The 23610-nt window shown below is 39.9% G+C and overlaps 1 protein-coding gene across 1 annotated transcript in view; it reads right to left on the reverse strand.

The window, feature by feature from the left end:
* The window catches only part of LOC113087641 (carboxyl-terminal PDZ ligand of neuronal nitric oxide synthase protein), a 47626-nt gene that overhangs the window by 15244 nt on the left and 8772 nt on the right, over window positions 1-23610 (reverse strand). Inside the window, exons 3-9 of the mRNA XM_026255604.1 lie at window positions 9037-9129; window positions 8827-8885; window positions 8627-8735; window positions 7022-7118; window positions 6744-6889; window positions 4212-4367; window positions 2790-2955 (exon numbers count right to left, since the gene is read on the reverse strand). Of these exons, the coding sequence (XP_026111389.1) occupies window positions 2790-2955; window positions 4212-4367; window positions 6744-6889; window positions 7022-7118; window positions 8627-8735; window positions 8827-8885; window positions 9037-9129 (826 nt within the window). The remainder of the gene's footprint in view (window positions 1-2789; window positions 2956-4211; window positions 4368-6743; window positions 6890-7021; window positions 7119-8626; window positions 8736-8826; window positions 8886-9036; window positions 9130-23610) is intronic.

Consider the following 23610-nt stretch of genomic DNA (forward strand, 5'->3'; position numbering starts at 1 on the left):
TCCGCTCATGGGGTCCGGCCGGGCTCAGCCCGAAGGAGTGACGTGGGGCCGCCCTCCTGTGGCCTCACCACCTGCAGGAGGGAGCGTAAGGGGCCGGTGCATAGTGGATCAGGCGACAATCGAAGGCGAGACCCCCGACAACCCAATCTCTGGACACGGAATCTGGCTTTAGGGACGTGGAATGTCCCCTTGTTGGCGGGGAAGGAGCCTGAGCTTGTGCGGGAGGTTGAGAGGTACCGACTAGAGATAATTGGGCTCACCTCCACGCACAGCTTGGGCTCTGGAACCACACTTCTTTAGAGAGGCTGGACTCTCTACCACTCTGGAGTTGCCCATGGTGAGAGGCGGAGGGCTGGAGTGGGTTTGCTTATAGCCCCCCAGCTCAGCCGCCATGTGTTGGAGTTCACCCCGGTGAACGAGAGGGTCGCTTCCCTGCGCCTTCGAGTCAGGGATAGGTCTCTCACTGTCGTTTGTGCCTATGGGCCGAACGGCAGTGCGGACTACCCGGCCCTCTTGGAGTCCCTGGGAGGGGTACTTGAGGGGGAAGCAGTGCCATACCAACACTGTTTACAGTGGAGATGGGCACCTGTTGACCTCAACTGGGGATATCATCGGGCGGTGGAAGGAATACTTCGAGGATATCCTCAAGCCCACCAACTTGTCTTTCATTGAGGAAGCAGTGGTTGGGGACTCGGAGGAGGACTCGTCCATCACCCGGGCTGAAGTCATCGAGGTAGTTAAAAAGCTCTTCGGTGACAAGGCACCAGGGGTGGATGAGATCCACCCCTTGAGTACCTCAAATCTCTGGATGTTGTGGGGTTGTCTTGGCTGACATGCCTTTGCAACATCGCATGGCGGTTGGGGACAGTACCTCTGGACTGGCAGACTGGGGTGGTGGTCCCTCTTTTCAAGAAGGGGGACCGGAGAGTGTGTTCCAACTATAGGGGGATCACACTTCTCAGCCTCCCGGGAAAGTCTATGCCAGGTTACTGGAGAGAAGAATTCGGCCAATAGTGGAACCTCGGATTCAGGAGGAACAGTGTTGTTTTCGTCCCGGTCGTGGAACACTGGACCAGCTCTAAACTCCTTTCCAGGGTGCTGGAGGGTTGGGAGTTTGCCCAACCAGTCCACATGTGTTTTGTGGATTTGGAGAAGGCATTCAACCGTGTTACTCGTGGAATCCTGTGGAGGGTGCTCTGGGAGTATGGTGTCGGCAGCCCCCTGCTTAGGGCTGTCCTGTCCCTGTACGACCGGAGCAAGAGCTTGGTTCGCATTGCCGGCAGTAAGTCAGACCTGTTCCCAGTGAAGTTTGGACTCCGGCAGGGCTGCTCTTTGTCACCGGTTCTGTTCATAATTTTTATGGACAGAATTTCTAGGCGCAGCCAAGGGCCTGAGAGTGTCCGGATTGGGGACCATACAATTTCGTCGCTGCTTTTTGCGGATGATGTTGTCATGTTGGCCTCCTCAGACCAGGACCTTCAGCATGCACTGGGACGGTTTGCAGCCGAGTGTGAAGCAGCTGGGATGAGAATCAGCACCTCCAAGTCCGAGGCCATGGTTCTCAGTCAGAAAAGGGTGGATTGCCCACTTCAGGTTGGTGGAGAGTTCCTGCCTCAAGTGGAGGAGTTCAGGTATCTTGGGGTCTTGTTCACGAGTGAGGGAAGGATGGGACGGGAGATTGACAGACGGGTCGGTGCAGCTTCTGCAGTAATGCGGTCACTGTACCTGTCTGTCGTGGTGAAGAAAGAGCTGAGCTGTAAGGCAAAGCTTTTGATTTACCGGTCAATCTACGTTCCTACTCTCACCTATGGTCATGAGCTGTGGGTCATGACCGAAAGGACAAGATCCCGGATACAGGCGGCCGAAATGAGCTTTCTCCGTAGGGTGGCTTGGCGCTTCCTTAGAGATAGGGTGAGAAGCTCAGTCACTCAGGAGGAGCTCAGAGTAGAGCCATTGCTCCTCCACATCGAGAGGAGCCAGCTGAGGTGGCTCGGGCATCTATTTCAGATGCCTCCTTGATGCCTTCCCAGGGAGGTGTTCCAGGCACGTCCCACCAGGAGGAGGCCCCGGGGAAGACCTAGGACACGCTGGAGGGACTATGTCTCCCGGCTGGCCTGGGAACACCTCGGGGTTCCCCTGGAAGAGCTGGAGAAAGTGGCTAGGGAGAGGGAAGTCTGGGCGTCTCTGCTTAGACTGTTGCCCTGGCGACCCGGCCCCGGATAAGTGGAAGATGATGGATGGATGGATGGATGGATTTCTTTTGTAGAAATATATTATAAAAAAGTAGCTAAGAGATGAATCACAGCAACATAATTTTTGTCTAACAACAACAACAAAAATATTTTCAGAAATCACAAAAATACATTTAAGCAAATCAAATTATGTGCTTAAAATTCTTGTTAATATACACTACAATTAAAAAGTGCAAAAATACATTAAAACAAAAAATACAGTAACAAGAGCAATATTGGGAAATATTTTTTTAAATGCCAACACTACATTTTAAGCAGTAATAAATAAATAATGAAGGTATTTATAAAGCACAGACAATAACCAAATCATAAATAATGGTACAATATTAAACAATTAATTATGTTGATTATCAATTTAAATACATTATATCTTTAAGATTACTGCAAAATATTCAAATATTTTATTTCTTTTAGAGTGTAGAGAGACTCATTTTATGAAATAACTTGTGATGTTTTATGGGAGTGATTTTAGTCTCCAATCAGTGTAGCTCTCTTCAGGATTCTGGGGAGTGTTGTGTTTACACATATGTGTCTTACTCTGTGTGGCTCCACTGACTCTGATCTCCAGTTGGCTGAGGTGTTTCACCAGCAGGGCAGTATGTTGCAGTAAGTCTCGGTTCTGCAGCAGCAGCTGGTGAGTTCTGGCCTGTGCCTCCATGCGAGCAGCCGTCTCTGCGGCCAGCTGATCCTTCAGGAGCTGCACCTACAGCAAAAACACAATTAATCAAGACAAGGGAATCATGCCAGCCGAAGATGAGTTGAGGACTATAGTGAGTGAAGTTAATTTTAGTTCAGGTAATCCAGGTCATATAGAGTTGATTCTCCAACTAGTTTTTGGTGTATCAGTAGCAATGACATTAATCAAGCTTTTAATTTATTATTCTATTAATTGATCATTTTCAATTGGCTTTCAGCAGTGGTTTATTTTGTTGTCTTCATCATTTGTGAAACTGTTTGAGAAATTCAGCCCAATGGAAAGAAAACAATATCTCTTTAATATCTCAGTTGCATCTCCTAGATAGCAATTAGATAAATGGAGAGCAAATAGAAAACATATTGTGAGAAAAAATTCCAGTAATCTCCTCTGGAGTAGTGGTTTTCCACCTTTTTGTCTCTAAGACCCCCTTACTGTCGATGACAACATTTAAAGGGCAACAAAAGAGATATCTCAAACTTAAACTAGGAGTCATGTAAATAAATAAAATAATAATTGACATAGCTGCTTATTTTGAAACTTTTTTAATTGCTTTAAATTGGACTGGGAACATTAAAATAATTAAGTTCCATAATGAATGTTCTTCATGGCTTATTATTGGCTCATGGATTTGTATTGCAAGTGTGCTGAGGCCCCCTAGAAAACCAGTCCTGTAGACTTTTAAAAGAGATCCCAACAATATCAAGAACTGTGCCAATAACAAAAAACAAAACAAAAAGCAAATACACAATTAAATCAAATTTCAAAGTTTTAATTATAAACTGCTATAATTAACTTTTAATTTTGTCTCAATTGTTCAGAAATCCTGTTAACACCCAAAAGAAACTAAAAACGAAATCTCCAGAGATATAAAAGACCAATCTCTGAGCAACAACATTTTTCTCCGGGCGGGTGGTGATTGTACGTCAATATCATTATCCAAGCTATTGCTCTACAGTAGCATGACTGTGCTGAATCAGAGTTGAGAGCACATCAGCTTCCTCTCTCTCTGACAGCACATTATAACCATAACAGCATCTGAAGCCTATACAGTATTCCAAATGAGATCTAATGTCATTAGTCAGAGAGAGAATGATAAAAATGACTCAATATAAGAACAGGCAAATGCATGGAGATGATTGCCTTGTTCTATCTACTCTGATAATAGTAGATTAGATGATGGTGAAACACGGAATCAACTGCTGCATGTCCCATAGAGCTGTAGCGCCTCCTAGAGCCAGAAAAGGGTAGAAATGATGTCTTACCTGTGCTACAGCGGTCTGTGTTTGTTGCTGCTGCTGTAGCAGTTGTTGTTGGAGTAACTGTAGGTGGTGTTGGGTGGCCAAAGGTGTGAGAGTAGGAAAGCAAGGGCTGCTGGGAGATAGTGTGTAGGGAGAGACACCCTCCTGGCCTTGTAAAGACTGATAGATAAAGATGAGAAAATGAGAGAGGGAAACCAATGTTAACAAACGACTTGCATCTTAAAACATTCTCATTTGAAACATCATCTTCGAAAGGGTTGATAACTGTGCATGTGTTTGCATTGGGAGAGCACTTTAATATGTGGATCCACAGGAGAAAAGGACACATCAAGTGCTTGCTTGAGAAGTGGATCATGTACACTTAGACACAACTAAAGACACACACTGAGAGAGAGAGAGAGAGAGAGAGAAACTAAAATTAGAAACAAACTTTCTCTAAGTAGCTTTACCCTGTCTGTTAAAAACTGAGACAGAAACATGACTCTAGGGATTTAAACACCGAAACTCTCTCTGCTTTCTCACCCACCTAATTATATTTTGGATAAAATTTACAGTATGGTTGCACTGCATTTACTAATAATGAACAGTTGTATTTTACGTTAACAATTTAACGTTAACAATTTAATTATTTTTTCTTGTTAATGCATTACCTAATAAAACCTTTATTTTTTATTCCTAACCATTTATCATTACATAAACCTTTGTACATTTAAAGATTTCCATAGACAGTATTTAGACATTTAAGGAATAGTTCACCCCAAATCGAAAATGATATATCACTATCTACACTCCCCGAGTTCCAAACCTGTATAATTTTTTTTCTTCAAAGAGTCAAAGGGGACCAGAGACTGATTGGTTAATCACAGTCATCACAACTTCTGTTCATCTTGATTATTGATAAATTGAGGCATTCTGGGGTATAATATTTATGCATAATTTTTTTTGTACAGTTAATAAACTAAACAAAATTCGACCATTTTCCCTGGAAAAGAAAAAAATTGAAATGGTGTGATTTCTGATGTTAACCACCAGGAGGAGCTGGAGGTTTTATTTCAGGGGTACATCAGAGTGAGCACGTCTGCAAAAGCAAGTCAGACTGCCAAAATTAAAACGTTCATGAAATCTTTTCATGTCCATTATCTCCACCGTACACACAGGAATGCCTTCCATAAGTAGGATGGCACAGAGATAATAATTTACAACTACATTTTTATAAAAGCATAAAAACGGAAGCTGCAACAATGAATTTTCCCATTCTGTCTTCATCTATCCAGTAGATTCATTTGTCATGAACATTAGCTACAAAGCTAATGAAACACCACTGGATTTTGGTGTTTGCTAGACAAGGAATACATGAATGCATTAAGAATGTGATTGCTGCTAAATTAATAACTGTAAAAGGACTGAATGCATTATCTGCTTTCAGGCTAGCTATCCTTTCTGCACTGGGAATTTTTGTAATGAACGATGGAGAGATATCAAACATCAAACAATTTTTTTAATTAGAATTTTTTAAACTGAATAATCCTTATGGCTCTCTTTTATGATATATGAACTTTTAAACATCGACATGCAGCAAAATCACAGTTTGCCTTTAAATTCATGACAAGTATCCAACAATAAATAAATAATAATACAAATGTAAAACAACAATAATATATTATTTAAAGTCTAAAAAGCATGTATATATCATGGTAATATCTGTTGAATTGATTTGTTTAAATGTTTAAATTCCTTGATCTTTTTTTAATAATGTTTTTGCTTTTATTTACTTTAAAAATACACTACATCTCAAAAGTTTTGAGTCAGTAAGAAGTTTGAAATTAACAATTTTATTCGGCAAGGATGCATTCATTAATCAAAGAATCCTTGGAAAAAAAATGGTATCATGGTTTCCACAAAATTATTAAGTAGCACTACTTCTTTTTACATTGATAATAATACAAATGTTGAAATGTAAATGATATTTGACAATAGTATTGTTTTATTGTAGCTAGTGTGGCAGCCTATCTATAAATGAGCCACTCGTTGATGAAATATTAGGTAAAAATATATGTAATCTTTTACACTATTACAGTGGTCCAAATAAGATCAGAAAAAAAAGATAATAACCACTGAGAATAATGAGCAAAAGTTACACATGCAGATGCATTACACTAATGAGAAGTGAAATTAAAATAAAGACACCATGCCACGAAAATCTCAGTGAAAGGAATATATATATATATATTTTAAATCCTGACCTAACCACATGATTTCTAGATAGATTCATGATTTTCTAGCTAGATTTTGAAAATAATGTGCAGACCAGGGGCAACATTACATTATCACTGAATACCCAGAAGGAGGAATAAGGTTTAGATAAAGGGGAAAAAACAATAGTGAAAGAAGATCAAAGGGCTTTCTTCCATTTATAAACAGCCTTATTTCCAGCTGACAAGCGATATTTGACAGACGTCTGTGGGGAGAAATGATGTAAGAGCTTCTCTTCTGGACAATCCACTCAGTCATACTCATACTCCAGATCGCTCTCACCTGGAGGGTTTGTCCAGGTTTCACCATGCTGAGCTCTGACAGACTCTGAAGGATATCATCCATAGCTTGCTCACTGAGCTTTGTGCAGTGTGACTCCGTTCCAGTGACATCATCCATTCCGTGCTCCGTGCCTGTCAGATGACGAGCTGTAAACAACAGCAGCATTTCAAGAATATGATTACTTTAAGAAACAAATTACACAACAATGTACTTCACAGATTTGATTCACTCTATTATGACGTGTTTCATGCATTAATGCTCTGATGGCATGGTCTCACCTTCAGGGCTGGGCTCTTCTCCAGACTGATCGCTCTGGCCGTCTGCAGGGCCGTCTGGCTGTTCATCTGCATTCTGCTCAGCATGCTGCAGACTCAGCTTATGGACACCTCAAACGCCTGACCTAAGGTATATTAGTGCTGTCAATCGATTAAAAAAAATTAACTAATTAATCGTACAATTTTTTTAAATTAATCGCGATTAATCGCGATTAATTGCAATTAAAAGACTGAAACTTTTTGGATATGTAAATGTAAAATGTAAATAATTAATGTAAACTCAAGACAAAGAAACTATTTAAATTCAAAATATGATTGTTTATTGGAATTTTTGTTTAACTTGTAACACAGATTTTCTCATGTAAACAACATACCTGCAATAAACCATCAATTTCCTCCAAATTAACTGTTGGCTTGAAAGCCATATTTATTACAGAAATAAAAACACAGGCATGTAAGTACCATTTGAATTTCAAAACAATCAATGCCAATAAAAAACAAAAATGATTTCCATGTTGAATTCTAAGTGGACTGCAAAAAAATTCCAAAGTATAGTCATTGCCAGTGCTTCAAGTGGGCCGGTATGCACCGGTACTCAGTACCGCCACTTCCAAATATAGCTCTTGAGCGTACCGCCACCTCTCCGTGCACCCAGAACTTGCTTGTAGCGTACCGGTACGCTCATTTGGACATCTATTTTAATAGAGGTTTTAATCTTTTACCTGCACTGCCGATTTTCAGAGCGCCCTTCACAATGCAAGCTTCCTAATTCATCCCACCCAGAGAAGGTGTGTGAAACTCGTTGTGAGTTATACTAAAGCAAAATCTTGAGTATTTATTGTCTGATAAACATTAAAAACTGTCTGCGGAGGTTGAGTCGTCCTGCAGCCCCCGCTGGCTGCTCATTGGCTGCAGCATCTTTTTTCTAAGTTCTAAAAAAATACCGTAGACGGCAAGGCACAAATTTAGATATTCATTTATCTAATTAATCTATAGCCTATGCACAAAGACAATATGATCTTTTTGTCCCCTTTTTGTTTTAAAGCTTGATGAAGAGAGCGCAAGTTGCTGCAGCTGCGAGGAGGACAGTGATGCACGCGCACAGGAGTGATTGACAGTTCGCGGCACTGTGTACAAAAAATACTCCGCTACACAATTATTTCGTTATTTTCGTTTAAGCTTATTAACGTTAGCTTTACAGAAAGGTCTGATTTACGCACTGTTACAGTCATTGTTTTTTTTTTTTTTTTAAACAATGACATTTGAGTTCATGATTTTAATGTTGATGTTTCTTGTGGCAGACTAAATGAAGAGTAATGTTTCTTGTGGCAGACTGAAGAGTAATCCGGCAGAGTTTTATACTGAAACTTTCCGTCTAAAAGTCCTTCCTTGGTCTTATCCATATTTCTTTGCACGTTGAATATATATATATATGTATATATATATATCATGAAAAAAGCAAAGGGCAAAGAATGACAGAAAGAGCAGATACAACAGACAAATAGGTGAAGAGTATCAAGGTTAAGGCCCTGTACAAAATTCATCACTTGATCAAGGACAAAAAAAATGGCAAGAATATTAATCCTATGTGAAAGGAGACTGCTCTACCTTTTTTTTGGACTTGAATACATTGCATCTGAACAAACTGCTGGATCCATCACGAGCAATGTAGCTGAAAATCTTCAGATCCTGAGAATCATGGGATACATAGAAGATCCTTAGAGCAAACAGGAGAGAAAATGGAAAACATAGGTGAAAAATTAAGACATTAGGTCAAAATACAATTTATTTTGTTCTGCGTGTCTCACCTGTATACGGGGTCGTGCATAACCAGCATCTTGCTCTCATCCCACGTCCATTCTTTCCTCTTGAGGTCAAAACAAGGCAAATGTCAGGGACTCTCATTATGAATGTGGACAAAAATGTAAACTTCAGATTTTTAGTTCTGTAATTCTGATACAGAATAATGATGTTCATGTGTTATGTCAGAGGTGTAGAGCTGATGACATCACACATGCCTTGGGTTTCTTGCGCAGCACCACTTTGACCCCGTCTACTGAGACCACTATGCTCACTTTCTTCTTCTTCATGCTCTTTGCCTTGAACTCATACTGCAAGGAAAAAGCAAAGTGATTTAAAAAAAAAATCTGAGAACAATCACAGAACCAAAACACAGCTGCCTATTCTAAAGTTTTCCATTAAAAGATCAAAGAAAACATCCAATGTCCAAAACTTTAAAATGCAAACTGAAGTACTGGGACCAATCCTAAACTCATTAGCACCTAAACAGCTAAATTATGGAAACAGATGAATCAACAATCAGTCTTGCCCTGAGAGCCTGGTTCAAATTATACTATAATGAATCATTTACAATAAACAACAACTTTCTTAAAAAGCTGAAATTGATGTAGAAATGTGCGACTGTTATCTTTTATGGTGTGTAATTTATTCCTTTGATGGACAAGCTGATTTTTATCTTCCATTACTGCTTAAGTGTTTACTGTCATTACAGTCTTCAGTGTCATCTGATGAATAAAAGTAACAAAAATATATATAAAAAAACAGTATTTATTTGACATAGAAACCTTGTGTAATATTATAAATGTTTTTACTGTCACTTTTGATCAATTGAATGCATGCTTGTTAAATAACAGTATTAATTTATTTTAAAACAAATGTCTTCAATCTTAATAATTTAGATTGACCTTATTTAAATTTTTTGGTTCTTTGAAACTCTTTTGAGTTGGATATGAATCGTTTCTGCTGAAAGTATACCTATTCATTATTGAAGTCAAGTCCTGGACTGAACCGAGAAAGCTACACTCATTCGCAGGAACATTACGCTGATCTGTCCATCTCTTGTAGGTCAGAGGAAAACAAGGAGTGATGGTGGAAGCATAAAGACTCTATGAGATTTACTACAGGAAAAGGACATGACAGGTCTGTCCACGGGTGCAGATGACAAACCTTTAGTCTTGCTGAAGAGCTTGAGTGTGTTGAAGTTGCTAAAACTTTAAACTACCCTGTCAGAGTTAATCACCATCATGGCTCTCTTTTAAAACAAGATGTGCTTATATTCACTTAGACCACATGTGTTAGATTACTCATCTATTTGTAATTTACTTTGGGCAGCAGTATCTGTTAAAGTGATAGTTCACCCGAAAGTTACAATTCCGTCATCATTTACTCTATGGAAATCAATGGCAATGGCTCATCTGTATGGTTAACTGTAATATCTTGACTGCAAATGCAATGAATGAATGAAAGTTAGGGGGTTAGTGTTTCCAAGCGCTTTTTTGCAAGTAGCAGTCAACCTCGTCTTGCCAGTGTGCTAGTTTTAATGGCTGCAGTTGATGGAGAATTCAGGAAAACATTATAGTTTAAAGAATTCATATTCACATGAATTAAATGTATTCATTTCAAACATATAAGCATTTAGAATGAATTCATCAAGTACAATAAATGTTAAAAGTTTATAAATCTCTCATAGACTAACATTGTTGAAAACAATTCTTACACATATGTGCATAATGAAATGTAATGGTCTTGTCTTATAAGGCATATACTGTTTTTAACAATTTGTAGTCACACTGTATTATAGAGTAAAGAAGACAGGGCTTCAAATGTGGGCCTATATAGGCTAAACACTATTCTTTTGCACTATTCTATTACCTTCAGGAAATGTACATTATCCATACTTCATTTCTTCTTTATTAGAAGGATCAGCACATAAATTGAAGAAACAACATAATGTCCCAAAAATCCCATTTACTGTTTAATATTATTTTATATTAATATTTTAACTAGGAAATTCACAAGGGACAATATTTATGGCTTACTCTACAATACAGCTTTCTATAAATTCATACTATAGCCAGAACGTCAAAAGCACTGAAATGAATGTCCTCTGACCAGAGATGCACATTACTTAGTATGCATGCAGCTATTTAGGACCAAGGACAGCTCTAGACCAAGCAAAATAAAAGCAAAAGAAAAGAAGTTGGGAGTCGGCGGACAAGACATGGCTGGGAGTGAATACAAAATAAGGCTGCTTGTCAAATGCTCCACACCAATTGACCATTCAGCCTTCACGGTTTCTCTTCCATATCACTCTAAACACTACCATCCCAAAACTGCACAAAACACAAAATACACTGTAGATTAGCTCTATCTTTTCTATGGAATATGGCATATGAGACAGTGAGAAAGGTAATAATACATAAGGGACCCACCATAACTACCAATCAATAAATAAAAAAAAATAAACACAAATAAATATAACACTAAACAGTATCTTGCCTTCTTGTTCCTTCTCTTCGTGTTCACTTGCTTTTCCTTGAACACCACTTACACGTGTCATGTCATATATATATATAGTCAGGATCTGATTCAAGACATGACACGTGTAAGTGGTGTTCAAGGAAAAGCAAGTGAACACGAAGAGAAGGAACAAGAAGGCAAGATACTGTATAGTGTTATATTTATTTGTGCTCATTTTGTGCAAAAAGTTAAGATGTCAAAATGTCACCTCTTAAAGGACAAATAGTGAATTCAATTTTAATCTTTCTTATTGCTCAAGTGCAAAGTGCACCGAAATATTTAAGATACATTGAATAGCCATTGTTCTCTATGCATACACATTTCACTGAAAAGTTTAAAAGCTGCAGTTGACATTAATAATAATAATAATAATAATAATAAAATACAATTAAAGCTAAAGAAATCTCCCAGGAGACAAGGTGGTCAGACTTCAAATTTGGGATTAAGCTGAATCCAGACATCTTTAATCCTGCCCTGCTTTTATGTCTAATTTCCATTTTGTTAAAAAGCATCTGTATAGTGGGCTTAAAGTTGACAAATCGGACACACTCAACACTTAATGACATTCCTTACTGATCTTCCTCTTGCCTTTCAAGTGAATTTAGATGCCAGAATATGAAAGAAAACAGACATCAAAAGCATTTACTCAGCGACTCAGATGTTGTGTGTTTCATTGTGAAAGTGAAGCTACTTTGTCTGGTCTTCCAAAAGAGGACACAACTACAAATCAGCGGTTAAGTTGTATTTACAACGCTGTTCCAGAACAGTTCAACCCAAATATTCAGATGTGTGCTGCACATTTTATGGAGGACTGTTTCCTGATCCTGAGAGAGAAGACTACAATGCCGGCTGTTCTGACTCACAGTCTCCAAGCATATTAACATATTTAAAGGATTTGCCACTGATGATTCAAATGCAGAGTTTTGTGCAGTTTATAGTAATGCTTGTTGTATGCTGGTTCTCCGATCACAAATGCAGACATGGTTTTATGTTTGTTCAGCGCGATACACAACGCAACATGTATTAAGACAGTATTTTAATTAAATAAGTATATGGTCCATTAAGCTGCATGTTTCAGAGCGAAGCCTGTCAACATGCTCTTTGTTTAAAATTATTAACATACTTATTACTAAAATACTAATACATTCAGTTTATATTTTACAGTGCAGCTGTATTACAATATATTTTTGTCTTAGAAATAATAATAATAATTGTTGTTGTTTTTAACTGTATTGAAAATGGTATTGAATATGGATATTATTCAAGGTATTGTATTGAAAAGGTATAATATATAATTTAAACATCATGACAACACTACTGAGGATAAATTGATTATTATTTTTTTTTTTTTTTGACATCATGGTGACTTTTTGGTAAATGGAGAAAAACAACTGAATGAAAAGCATAAGAACCCAAGACAGAGAGATAAAGTGAGATCAGTTATTACATAAATTTGAAATAAATACACTACATACAGTGTCTGTTGTCATACCACTGCTTCCATCATACACACAGCAAAAATATGTATTTGTAATGTTAGTTGTTTCTCTTAGGAATTTCACCTTTGGCTCAAGGGATGCAAGAACTGGCGCTGCCATTGGAAATGACCTTGACCAGTGTGGGATGCTGAGAGCGTGTTAAGTTCCCTGCTTGATTGAGATTTCCGCTTGACTTCAGACCAATGGGGAGTGTGTGTAATTATGACAGAGTGTACTTCAAGAAGTGAACGAGAGAGATCATGCGACAGACCCGGAGAGAGGGAACACTAAACAGACTTCCGAACTCATTTCTTAGAAGCAGAGTTGACAGAGCTACCAGCTGGGAGTGGGTCGAGTCGAGGGCCACATCAGTTTATCAGTTTATGTCACGCACCCCATGGGCGGGATTTAATAACCTTTACTGTGCTGCTGGCACGCTAGAATGGCTTGACATTTCATAGTGTGTATGTGAAAACAGACCATAAGCCATATTACATGAAGCATTAAGGTTTGTTCCAACAAGCTGTTGTTATTTTTGTAGACTTTTATATATGCATTTCATGCTTGCATCTGTCAGACTGCAAAAAGTCATGCTGGGAAAACAACAGTCAGGTTTCAAATTTGCACAAACTTGAGGAGGCATGAGAAATATTAATATAGATGTATATCTGAATAAAATATTAATACTTCCTTCGGAGAATAGATATTTTCTTAAGATTAAAGTTTAACACTGTTCTTACTTCATTACTTCATCGTTCTTACTTCTTACTAAATTTGTGATGTATGTGCCTAAAAAACATTTTTTATAGATTTTTGTGTGTGTGTGTGTGTTTGTGTGTTCATCAATCCAACCTTGCTTGTGTTCATAAGCTGAATAGGTTCTTGACTGAATAGATGACAAGACGTGAGAGGAACTCCCTGTAGTACCATCTCACAACCGCAACCATTAGAGTTTATGGGCCCTATTTTAACGATCTAACGCAGTGTGTAAAGCGCACAACACAGGTGCACTCAGGGCGTGTCCAAATCCACTTCTGCTATTTTCACGATGGAAAAACGGTCCGTGTCCCGGGGCGCATTTTTGGAATGGGTTGTCCCTATTCTCTTAATGAGTAATGGGCGTAACCTTCAATACACCAATCAGAGTGTCATCTTCCATTCCATTTAAGAGTGAGATGCGGTTGGGCCATGATGGATCGCTATGGTGCAATTTGTTGGGGGAAAAGCTGAACTCTTCTCAAGCGAAGAAATCGATCTGCTCGTGTGCAAACTTAAAGCAGGTATCCACCAAAGCTCTGTGCAATGAGTCAGTATATATATGTGTGTACTGGCACAACTGTTCAATTAATTCACCAATTTTATTCGTCATTATAAGTAGAATTGCAAATAGGTAGACTAATTCTTATACACCCAATTAATATCAATCATTACATTTTTATATTTATGTAGCCTACACAATAATATTCTTTTACACTGTACCAGAGGCGCATTTTCTACCAACGCGCTCTTTAAAAAATAAAAAATAAATAAAATAAAACAGTATTGCGCCATTGACTTTAGACTTTAGTCCAGGTTTGAGTTGGTCTATGGCGCAGTCTATTTTCAGTTCCTCAAAATAGCAATGTGCCTGTACACACCTATTTTTTAAACCAGCACGCCCATGGGCGCAAATGCATTTGCTAATTAAACAACGTGGCACTGGACGGGAAAATGCGAACGGCGCCGGACTGAAACTAGCAAACACACTTTCGCTGCGCCTTGTGTCACATTGTGCCGCGTGTATGATAGGGCCCTATGTGCGCAATTGTGTGTGTGTGTGTTATAGCAATGAAGTGAAAGAGACTGCTGACTTTGTGATTCTTTCTGCTGGGTAGATGTCAGTACTGGGCTTTGAAAAATCCATATTATTCAACTATTAGTTTGGGCCTAACAACATTGTTACCATTTCAGACCCATCAGTGAATGACCTGGACTTCATGTGCATAAACAGCACAGTAACCAGTGTGAGACCAGTTCAAAACAACACCTTCATTCTGATTAAAGTAGTATGGTGTTTGGACATTTGTTCACACAGAAGGACAAGTATGAGGGCAACATCTGTCCCATGTGCATGTCTAAGTTTGTGTTTGAACAACAATGTCAACATTCCAGCGACCAAGTCATATGGACTGTGCGAAGATTAAATATAAAAGATTATTGTTTTATAGATTAAGGGCAGATCTTTGTTAAATAAACAAGTACAAGCACCGGTCATACACTTGCATTCAAAAGTGAGGTCAGTGGGATTTTTTTTTTTTTAAGACTATAATACTTTTATTCAGCAAGGATTACTTAAATATATGTATTTTGAAAGTACATGTATTTTACAATGTAATAAAAGACGTATCAGCCAAAGAATGCTGTTCTACTAATCATAAAAGAATCCTGAAGTTTTTATATTGATTTCCATAAACATATTGAGCGGAATAACGGTTTTCAACATTGATGACAATAATAAATGTTTTCTCAGCACCAAATCAGCACATTAGAATGAATTCTGAAGGATCATGAGAAACTGAAGACTGGAGTAATGGCTTTTAAATAAGTTTCCAGATTCCTACTAAATTAATTTTATTTACAAACATTAATTTGAATTACAACTGGGTGGCTTATCTGCTTCCGGGATTTAGATTTTGATGTCACATGCCTAAGGATCATATATAAATACATTATAACATTAAAATAGACAGTGAAAAAAATAAATATTTGATCTTTATTTGAAATTTGGTGGCTCTTAAATGAAAATTATATTTACCCCGTAACCTTGATAACAGGAGGTGCAGAGCCATTTTCGTTTCAACATCTTTCATACAAGTTCATGACTTTTTTACTCATTTATCTTAATTACACATCTGACAGAAATTTGTAAAAAAAAAACAAAGTCATTGTTTCATAAAATAACAAATTGTTAATCTTATTTGGCAATAACAGGCTCAAACACATTACCTTTCAGGCTCTCTCTTAACACAAGAAGATGAGAAATGACAGGCTCCACAGAAACAGGGAATGAGAGAAACTCCCAGAGAGAGAGAGAGAGAGAGAGAGAGAGAGAGAGAGAGAGAGAGAGAGAGAGATACAATAGAACAACCATCTCTCCCTCTCTCAGTTTCTTTTTCTCAAGCCCTGAGGCGGTTGTACCAATCACAAAACAAACTAAAACCCAACAGATGGAGTTCACTTAGAGTGGTGTTTCAGCATGCCAGTGAGTGCAGGTGAATGTTAAAAGTGTGCCATGTTCGTGCGGGTGGAGTTTGGCCGAATGCACTTGGTGCTCAAACACCCTGAAAGTTTCAGGACTCAAGGTGAGTTTCGCCAGAGTTAGTGGGGGGGGTTGCCATGGTAATATGGGGGCCCGGTCTTGCGTACGTGGTTAACACTGACAGAATTAATCAGAATAAATGAAAGAGAGTGTGAGAGAGAAGACTAGAATAATAGAAGAAAAGCAGCAAAAGAGGGAGGAACCCTGCTGAGTGTGGTGGGACAGAGGATTTACTCAGGATTTCCTTTCCATAAGACTTTCAAAAATGAGAACACAAACATTTTGAGTTTGTGTAGTGAAAATGGAATGAAAAGCATGTGTTCCTGTTTGTACATGCATGCATTAAAATGTATCTAGTTGTCTCGAGAATGTTAATTACTCAGTCATTTCTCTCATTTAATGTGATTTAAAAGAGAATCTTGACAGCTTGTAGTTGAGGAGGGAGAGATGTCATGGTCATGGATGCAAGTCCATGTCAGCCATTACTGCATCTGTCCCTGGGCTACTGCACAACAATGAAGCATTTCATTCTCTCTGTTGCCCCATATAAGCCCCCTCCCCATGAGACACACACACACACACACACACACCACCCCTAACCCCTACTACCTCCTCTCCACTCCACTCCACTCCACTCCACTCCACTCCACTCCACTCCTCTCCTCTCGACCTCTTTATCACATTCTCTCGTGGTTTTCTGAGACTGCCAGTAGCATCAGCTTCACAGTCGAACATGGACACATGATGATTCACGATATCGATATCAACAAAAGATAGATTCTTTTACACACACTTTATCTGGGAACAAAACAATATTTTAATGGAACATTTATTTATTAAAGTCCAAACAGGATTTTCCATTAAGTGATGTATGGTTTTTGTATGGTGGATCAGAGCTCAGCTGATTTAACATTTAAGGAAAATACCATCAAATGTTATGGTGGAATATTAAAATGTTATATAAAAGGCAGATGAGAAACTAGAATCCACTGAAATCAAAGTGAAAACATTATCATTTAACCAATGAGTCATACTTAACTTATATTTGCTCATTCGTGCATTCATTCACTGACCTACAAAATCCTACACTGACAGTGGCAGATGTAGAAATTAAGTTGTCTAATTAAATATGACACAAGTTAGTTTAAGCACTGGAAATTAGTAATTACTACAGACCTGATCTCTGGATAAATACATCAAACTATTAATTCTCAAAATTCATTGTTGATATTGTATGTATCTGTTTCTACAAATGTAAGTATCAGTCGCTACATAAAGATAGGCTACTTACACACAAAGAAAACACACAAAGATAGACATAAAATCAAACCTCCATATCCAATATACAGTAGCATGTGTGTGGGTTTACTCATTTAACCAAACCTAGTTAAACTTAGCTAAATATTGCTCATGGTCCCAACAGGTAGCTAAATCTCCCTTTGGTTACATCTGACTGACAAATTCTCAATTACAAAGTTTTTGTAATTGTTCAAAAGATGTGTAATAGCACCCCCGAGTGTATAACAGTAAAAACACGAAAAGCCGTGTCAGTGGCGGGGGAGCGTTGTCTTCTAAATGACGAGATAACTCATAAATGGCGGGGAAAGAATTAAGAAAATAAGTAGTACAGGTCAAGATAACTCTTAGTGCCAGGATGAGTGGTGTGTTATTCAATGTGGCTGTTGTTAGCTGGGATAACATACTGCTGGATGGCGCCATTGACCAATCAGAATCAAGTATTCCACAGAGCCATGTAATAATGCTATTTAAATAATATTTTTAGTATTTACAATATGAATTAAGTTTAATGTTTCTCCTTAAATAAAATTTAAGACATATTTAGACAAAGCTGATATCTCAATGAAACGTATAAGAGAATCAGCCCTTAGTATCCTGAGCGTAGAGTAACCTGTCAGCTCCATAGCCCTGTGGGCAGCACATCGACATAAAGGCACAACTGCACTTCAGACAACATGGGTTTGAATCAAAGTTAAAGATACTTTCCTGCTCCTGTTCAATTCTCACCTGTCCAAATGTTTCCTGTGTCTACTTCTAGCTGCCTCTGAGAAGTAAAACATTTTTATAATGGTGTCTTGCTAGATATTGCAGCAAGACAATAAAGAGATCTCCCATGTTTCTCCCACATTTCTCTCCCATTGCCATTTTGGATTCCTTTATTTGTCTCAGTTGCTTATACTTTTATCTCTCCTAACGATTTTTAGTAGAAACTTCTGAGACACTGTTGAGACTAAAATGAGAAATACATGAGAATCACAACCAAGTCTCTTGAGGTTAGAAAGAGCAACCACTGAGCAATACATTTTTCCTATGGGGGAGCATGTGAACAGTGACAAGTGAATGTGGAACTTATCATTTTGCTCAATTATATGAAACAACAGACATCTAGAGTATTCGCACATTTAGACAGCTAAGTAAAGATATGTGAGGGCTCAGCAGACATCACTGTTGCCATTGTGTCATTCTGCATATATATATATATATATATATATATATATATATATATATATATATATTGTGACGAGTCAGCTGCCTCCTCCCTGATTGTCACCGGCACCCCGTCCTAAATCGCCGCCCTTCACCAGGCTCCCCACTAGAGTGGGTGTGTGAGAGGAGGGGCGCTGGACGAGTCAGGGCTGGCGGCGTGTGATGGGGCACACCTGAAGGAAGTGGAGCCTCATTACCGCCGCTGTTTAAAAGCCCGATGCGCCTCTCCTCAGGAGACCGGTCTCTTCCCCGTGCATGCACACTGGTGTCCTTGTGGGTCCAGGAAGGGTGCGTTGAGGGACTCCCGCGCCACCAAGACGTGAGCTGCCGGACCCGCGATCCGGAGTAGAACCGCACCCGTTTACACGGCCGACAGGCCAGGATGCCGGGCCGTCCATCCCCTACCAGCGCCGCGGCCAACGAGAGAGACGCGGCCGCTAGGAGAAGCCGCCGCCCCTCGCGCCCCGGACCGAGGAGGGGAGTGCGTGCGGCCGCCAGACTCCGCCCCTTGCCTGGACCCTTCCTCGATGAACACTGCCCGACCTACACAAACCCCGCAGCACGACGAGGACACCAGATTCCCTGTTATTTTGGACACTTTCCCCCTTTGGCCACTTTTATTCCTGTTATTTTAGGATTTCTGTTAATAAAAGCCTCTCCGAGGCCTGACGCCACGCCCACTGTGTCTGTCTTGTGCTCCTCCCGTGACACTGGTGGAGAATGCGGGCAAGACGGAGCCTAGACAGCGCAGTTGGGAAACATCTGGTGACGTCACTCCCTCTCGCTTGCAAATGTTCGTGAGAACCCGGACTGGGACGGAGGAAAACCGGGGACAGCCTCCCAGCCACAAAAGGGTAAGTGACTTCTGTTATCGTCATTTTGCCCTGTGGTTGGTTGAGGCTGTCACTAAAACCCGGTTTCTCTGTCCCTGTTCCGGCGCGCTGCGAGAGGGAGGACCGCCCGGAGAGGAATCCCCGCCCACTCCGACCGTTTGGAGTCTGGTTGAGGATGGTAGCACTCCCGTGTGGGTGGCGCCCTGGGGACGGGGATGTCGCTTGGGAGGGGGAATGTGACGAGTCAGCTGCCTCCTCCCTGATTGTCACCGGCACCCCGTCCTAAATCGCCGCCCTTCACCAGGCTCCCGACTGGAGTGGGTGTGTGAGAGGAGGGGCGCTGGACGAGTCAGGGCTGGCGGCGTGTGATGGGGCACACCTGAAGGAAGTGGAGCCTCATTACTGCCGCTGTTTAAAAGCCCGACGCGCCTCTCCTCAGGAGACCGGTCTCTTCCCCGTGCATGCACACTGGTGTCCTCGTGGGTCCAGGAAGGGTGCGTTGAGGGACTCCCGCGCCACCAAGACGTGAGCTGCCGGACCCGCGATCCGGAGGAGAACCGCACCCGTTTACACGGCCGACAGGCCAGGATGCCGGGCCGTCCATCCCCTACCAGCGCCGCGGCCAACGAGAGAGACGCGGCCGCTAGGAGAAGCCGCCGCCCCTTGCGCCCCGGACCGAGGAGGGGAGCGCGTGCGGCCGCCGGACTCCGCCCCTTGCCTGGACCCTTCCTCGATGAACACTGCCCGACCTACACAAACCCCGCAGCACGACGAGGACACCAGATTCCCTGTTATTTTGGACACTTTCCCCCTTTGGCCACTTTTATTCCTGTTATTTTAGGATTTCTGTTAATAAAAGCCTCTATGAGGCCTGACGCCACGCCCACTCTGTCTGTCTTGTGCTCCTCCCGTGACTATATATATATATATATATATATATATATATATATATATATATATATATATATATATATATAATAAAATCAATATGCGCTACAGTGTAAATAAATGACTTGCTTTCTTTTGGCGGTTGGCCTCTAAAGAGATGCATCAGAACTAATAAATTTACATTGCATACAGATCTTTCTTGTGTTTGCTTTTCTTATTTGGTCAGCTATAAAAATATAGAAACTCCGGCAAACTACTAAGCATACCTGGGAATAAATTCAAACTTTATAAATGAAACTTCATAATAGACACTATATATAATAACATTACATTACACATTCATCTTTTAAAGACACACACTGCTTTATGGTCTTTTAATAGCTTCTACAGATTAGACCTGTTGAGAAATGAAGGCACAAAATAATTCAAGTCTTAATTATGTTAGCCTACAGTATTACCTGGCTGAAATGTTTCCCAAAGGGAAGTGACAGAATGAAGAAGTAAATGAGAAAGAGAGAAAATAAAAAAGGGACAGGGTCTCAGAAGGTCAGAGACATGGCTGTGTCATTTTTTCTTCATTGTAAGCAGAGGATTTTGAAGTTATTTTTAGGTCTGATAGCACAAGACCTAAGTAGCTGTCAATCACATACTGCCTGGCATTCTTAAAGGGGGGGTGAAATGCTTGTTTTCACTCAATATCCTGTTAATCTTGAGTAACTATAGAGAAGTACTGCATCCTTCATAACTCCAAAAAGTTTTTAGTTTTATTATATTCATAAGAGAAAGATAGTCTGTACCGATTTTTCCCGGAAAAACACGACTGGCTGGAGGCGTGACGTGTGGGCGGAACTAAAGAATCACGAGCGCGAGTAGGCTTTTGCGTTGAGAGCGTTTGGAAGCTGTGACATTACCGTGAGGGAAAAACCATCATCCAAAACAAACCATGGCTAACAGTCAGATTCAGCCGTTTATTTATGATCCAGAATCAGATCCCGAGGCTGAAACTGAACGAGAGCAGCAGCAGCAACGACTCGCTCCGAGCGGGGCTCGAACCCGGGTCTCCGGCATGGGAGGGTACGCACTAACAAGGAGGCAGAGATATTTTAAGCAGTTTTACTCATCGCCTGCGGTTCCAACACACGATCGTGACCCTTTTTCGTTGGGATTGCATCATCCTTAAGAAATAAACAATACGCAAATCCGTCGTCAAACTGGGCCTTGTTTGTAAAACAAGCATCTTCGAAATGCAGGGAACAAACAAAAACACTTGCACAACTCCGTTGATGCTCTGTAAAATTAAACTCCATCCACTGGTCCCTTAAAGCTGCAGTAGGGAACTTTTGATGCTCTAGCGGTTAATAAACAGAACTGCTTGTGTCTTGCGGAAGAACATCGTAGCCGGAACTACTTCTCTCTGTTTATGTCTATGAAGAATCACAAAGGTACTGGTTACTCCGCCGCGGTACCCCCGAATCAATCTAAAATAGTCCGAATTTAAACACTTATTATAGGTGCACCCTAGTGATTCAGGACAAGCTAAAAACACGGTTTGGAAAATGGATTCATGGTGTACTCGCTTATTATGTTCATTTTTCTACATTTTGAACACAAACAAAATACAGACCTCAGCTCTGATTGGTTGTTTTTTACGGGGAGCGCATGACTTTCTGCAAATGGCAATAGGACCACTAGGAGGAGCCAGAGGAGCTTGATTTTTTTCACAGATTATATGTCTCATATTCTACTGTCAGGACATAATGACAGGTTTAATAAATATGTAAAAAATATTTTTTTACAAAAGTTCCCTACAGCACCTTTAATGCTGTTTTTTTTTTGGTAATCTGTGCAGGGTTGTCTTGCCCTGGCAACCAAAAACACACTCCTTTTGTGACATTTCGCGACGCTCTCGCTCTGATCAGTGAATGCCTGTTGTGCTCTAAGTGCTCTGCTATACAGGAGCGCGCGCTCTTCCGGCAGACGTGCACTTGGGACCCATATAAGGAAATTCCGCTCCATCTAACGTCACACAGAGCCATACTCGAAAAAAACTTTCAGAAACTTGTGACAAACCGGAAGGATTGGGAACAAAAATACTCCTTCAAACGTACAACTTAATTTTTAAAACTTTGTCCATGTTTAGCATGGGAATCCAACTCTTTAACAGTGTAAAAAACTCAGTATGCATGAAATAGCATTTCACCCCCCCTTTAAGAGACATTCAGCAGGCTGACCTTTCACCCAAACATCACAGAGGGACTGACAGAAAGAGAACACTGTCAGGTAATGTATTTGCTGCCCAATGCTGAATGATCTCAGAGCGAGTTTGTAAAAGAACAACTCAATCTTCATCGTCAACATTATCCTGATACTCTACACACTTAACATCTGTGTTGTATGAATGTCTTCACAGTGCAATAGCAGAAACGTATGAATATTGTTCACATGAATATATATATATATATATATATATATATATATATATATATATATATATATATATATATATATATATATATATATACAGTGGGGCTCGAAGGTTTGGGCACCCCTTGCAGAATATGTGAAAATATGAGTAATTTTCAAAAAATAAGAGAGATCATACTAAATGCATGTTATAAACAAGATGCATTAAGAGCTGGGGGGTGAAAACTTTTGGAATTTGAAGATCAAGGTAAACTGTACTTATTTGTGTACCGGGAAACATACAAGTATCTTCTGTTGCTTACTAAGGGCAGAACTAAATGGAAAAAAAATTATATTTCTACAAAAAAAGACAAATTTGGCCATCTTCATCGTGTTCAAAAGTTTTCACCCCCCAGCTCTTAATGCATCTTGTTTCTTTCTGGAGCATCAGTGAATGTTTGAATCTTTTTAAATAGTTGTGTTTGAGTCCCGCAATTGTCCTTAGTGTGAAAAGATGTATCTCAGAATCATAAAGTCACTGCTGAAAAGGGTTCAAATATGCAAAGATGCTGGAAAACTGAAGAATCTGCATGACCTTAAAGATTTTTCTGAAGAACGCTGCTCAGTTTAACTGTTCAGAACAAACAAGGGACTCATGCACAACCATCACAAAACAGAAAGACAGTCGTGGATCATCAGGTGGCCACACACAGTACTAAGAACCAAGGGTTCCCAAACTTTTGAGTGGGGTTATTTTAATAATTTCAGCATTTTTTGTCTTGTGGACTAAATGTTAATATATTTTATGTACAATATCTTACTCAGGACAGTACTAAATAAAAAATAACATGCATTTAGTATGATCTC

Source organism: Carassius auratus, chromosome 5 (assembly GCF_003368295.1).
Source record: "Carassius auratus strain Wakin chromosome 5, ASM336829v1, whole genome shotgun sequence".
Taxonomy (NCBI): Eukaryota; Metazoa; Chordata; class Actinopteri; order Cypriniformes; family Cyprinidae; genus Carassius; species Carassius auratus.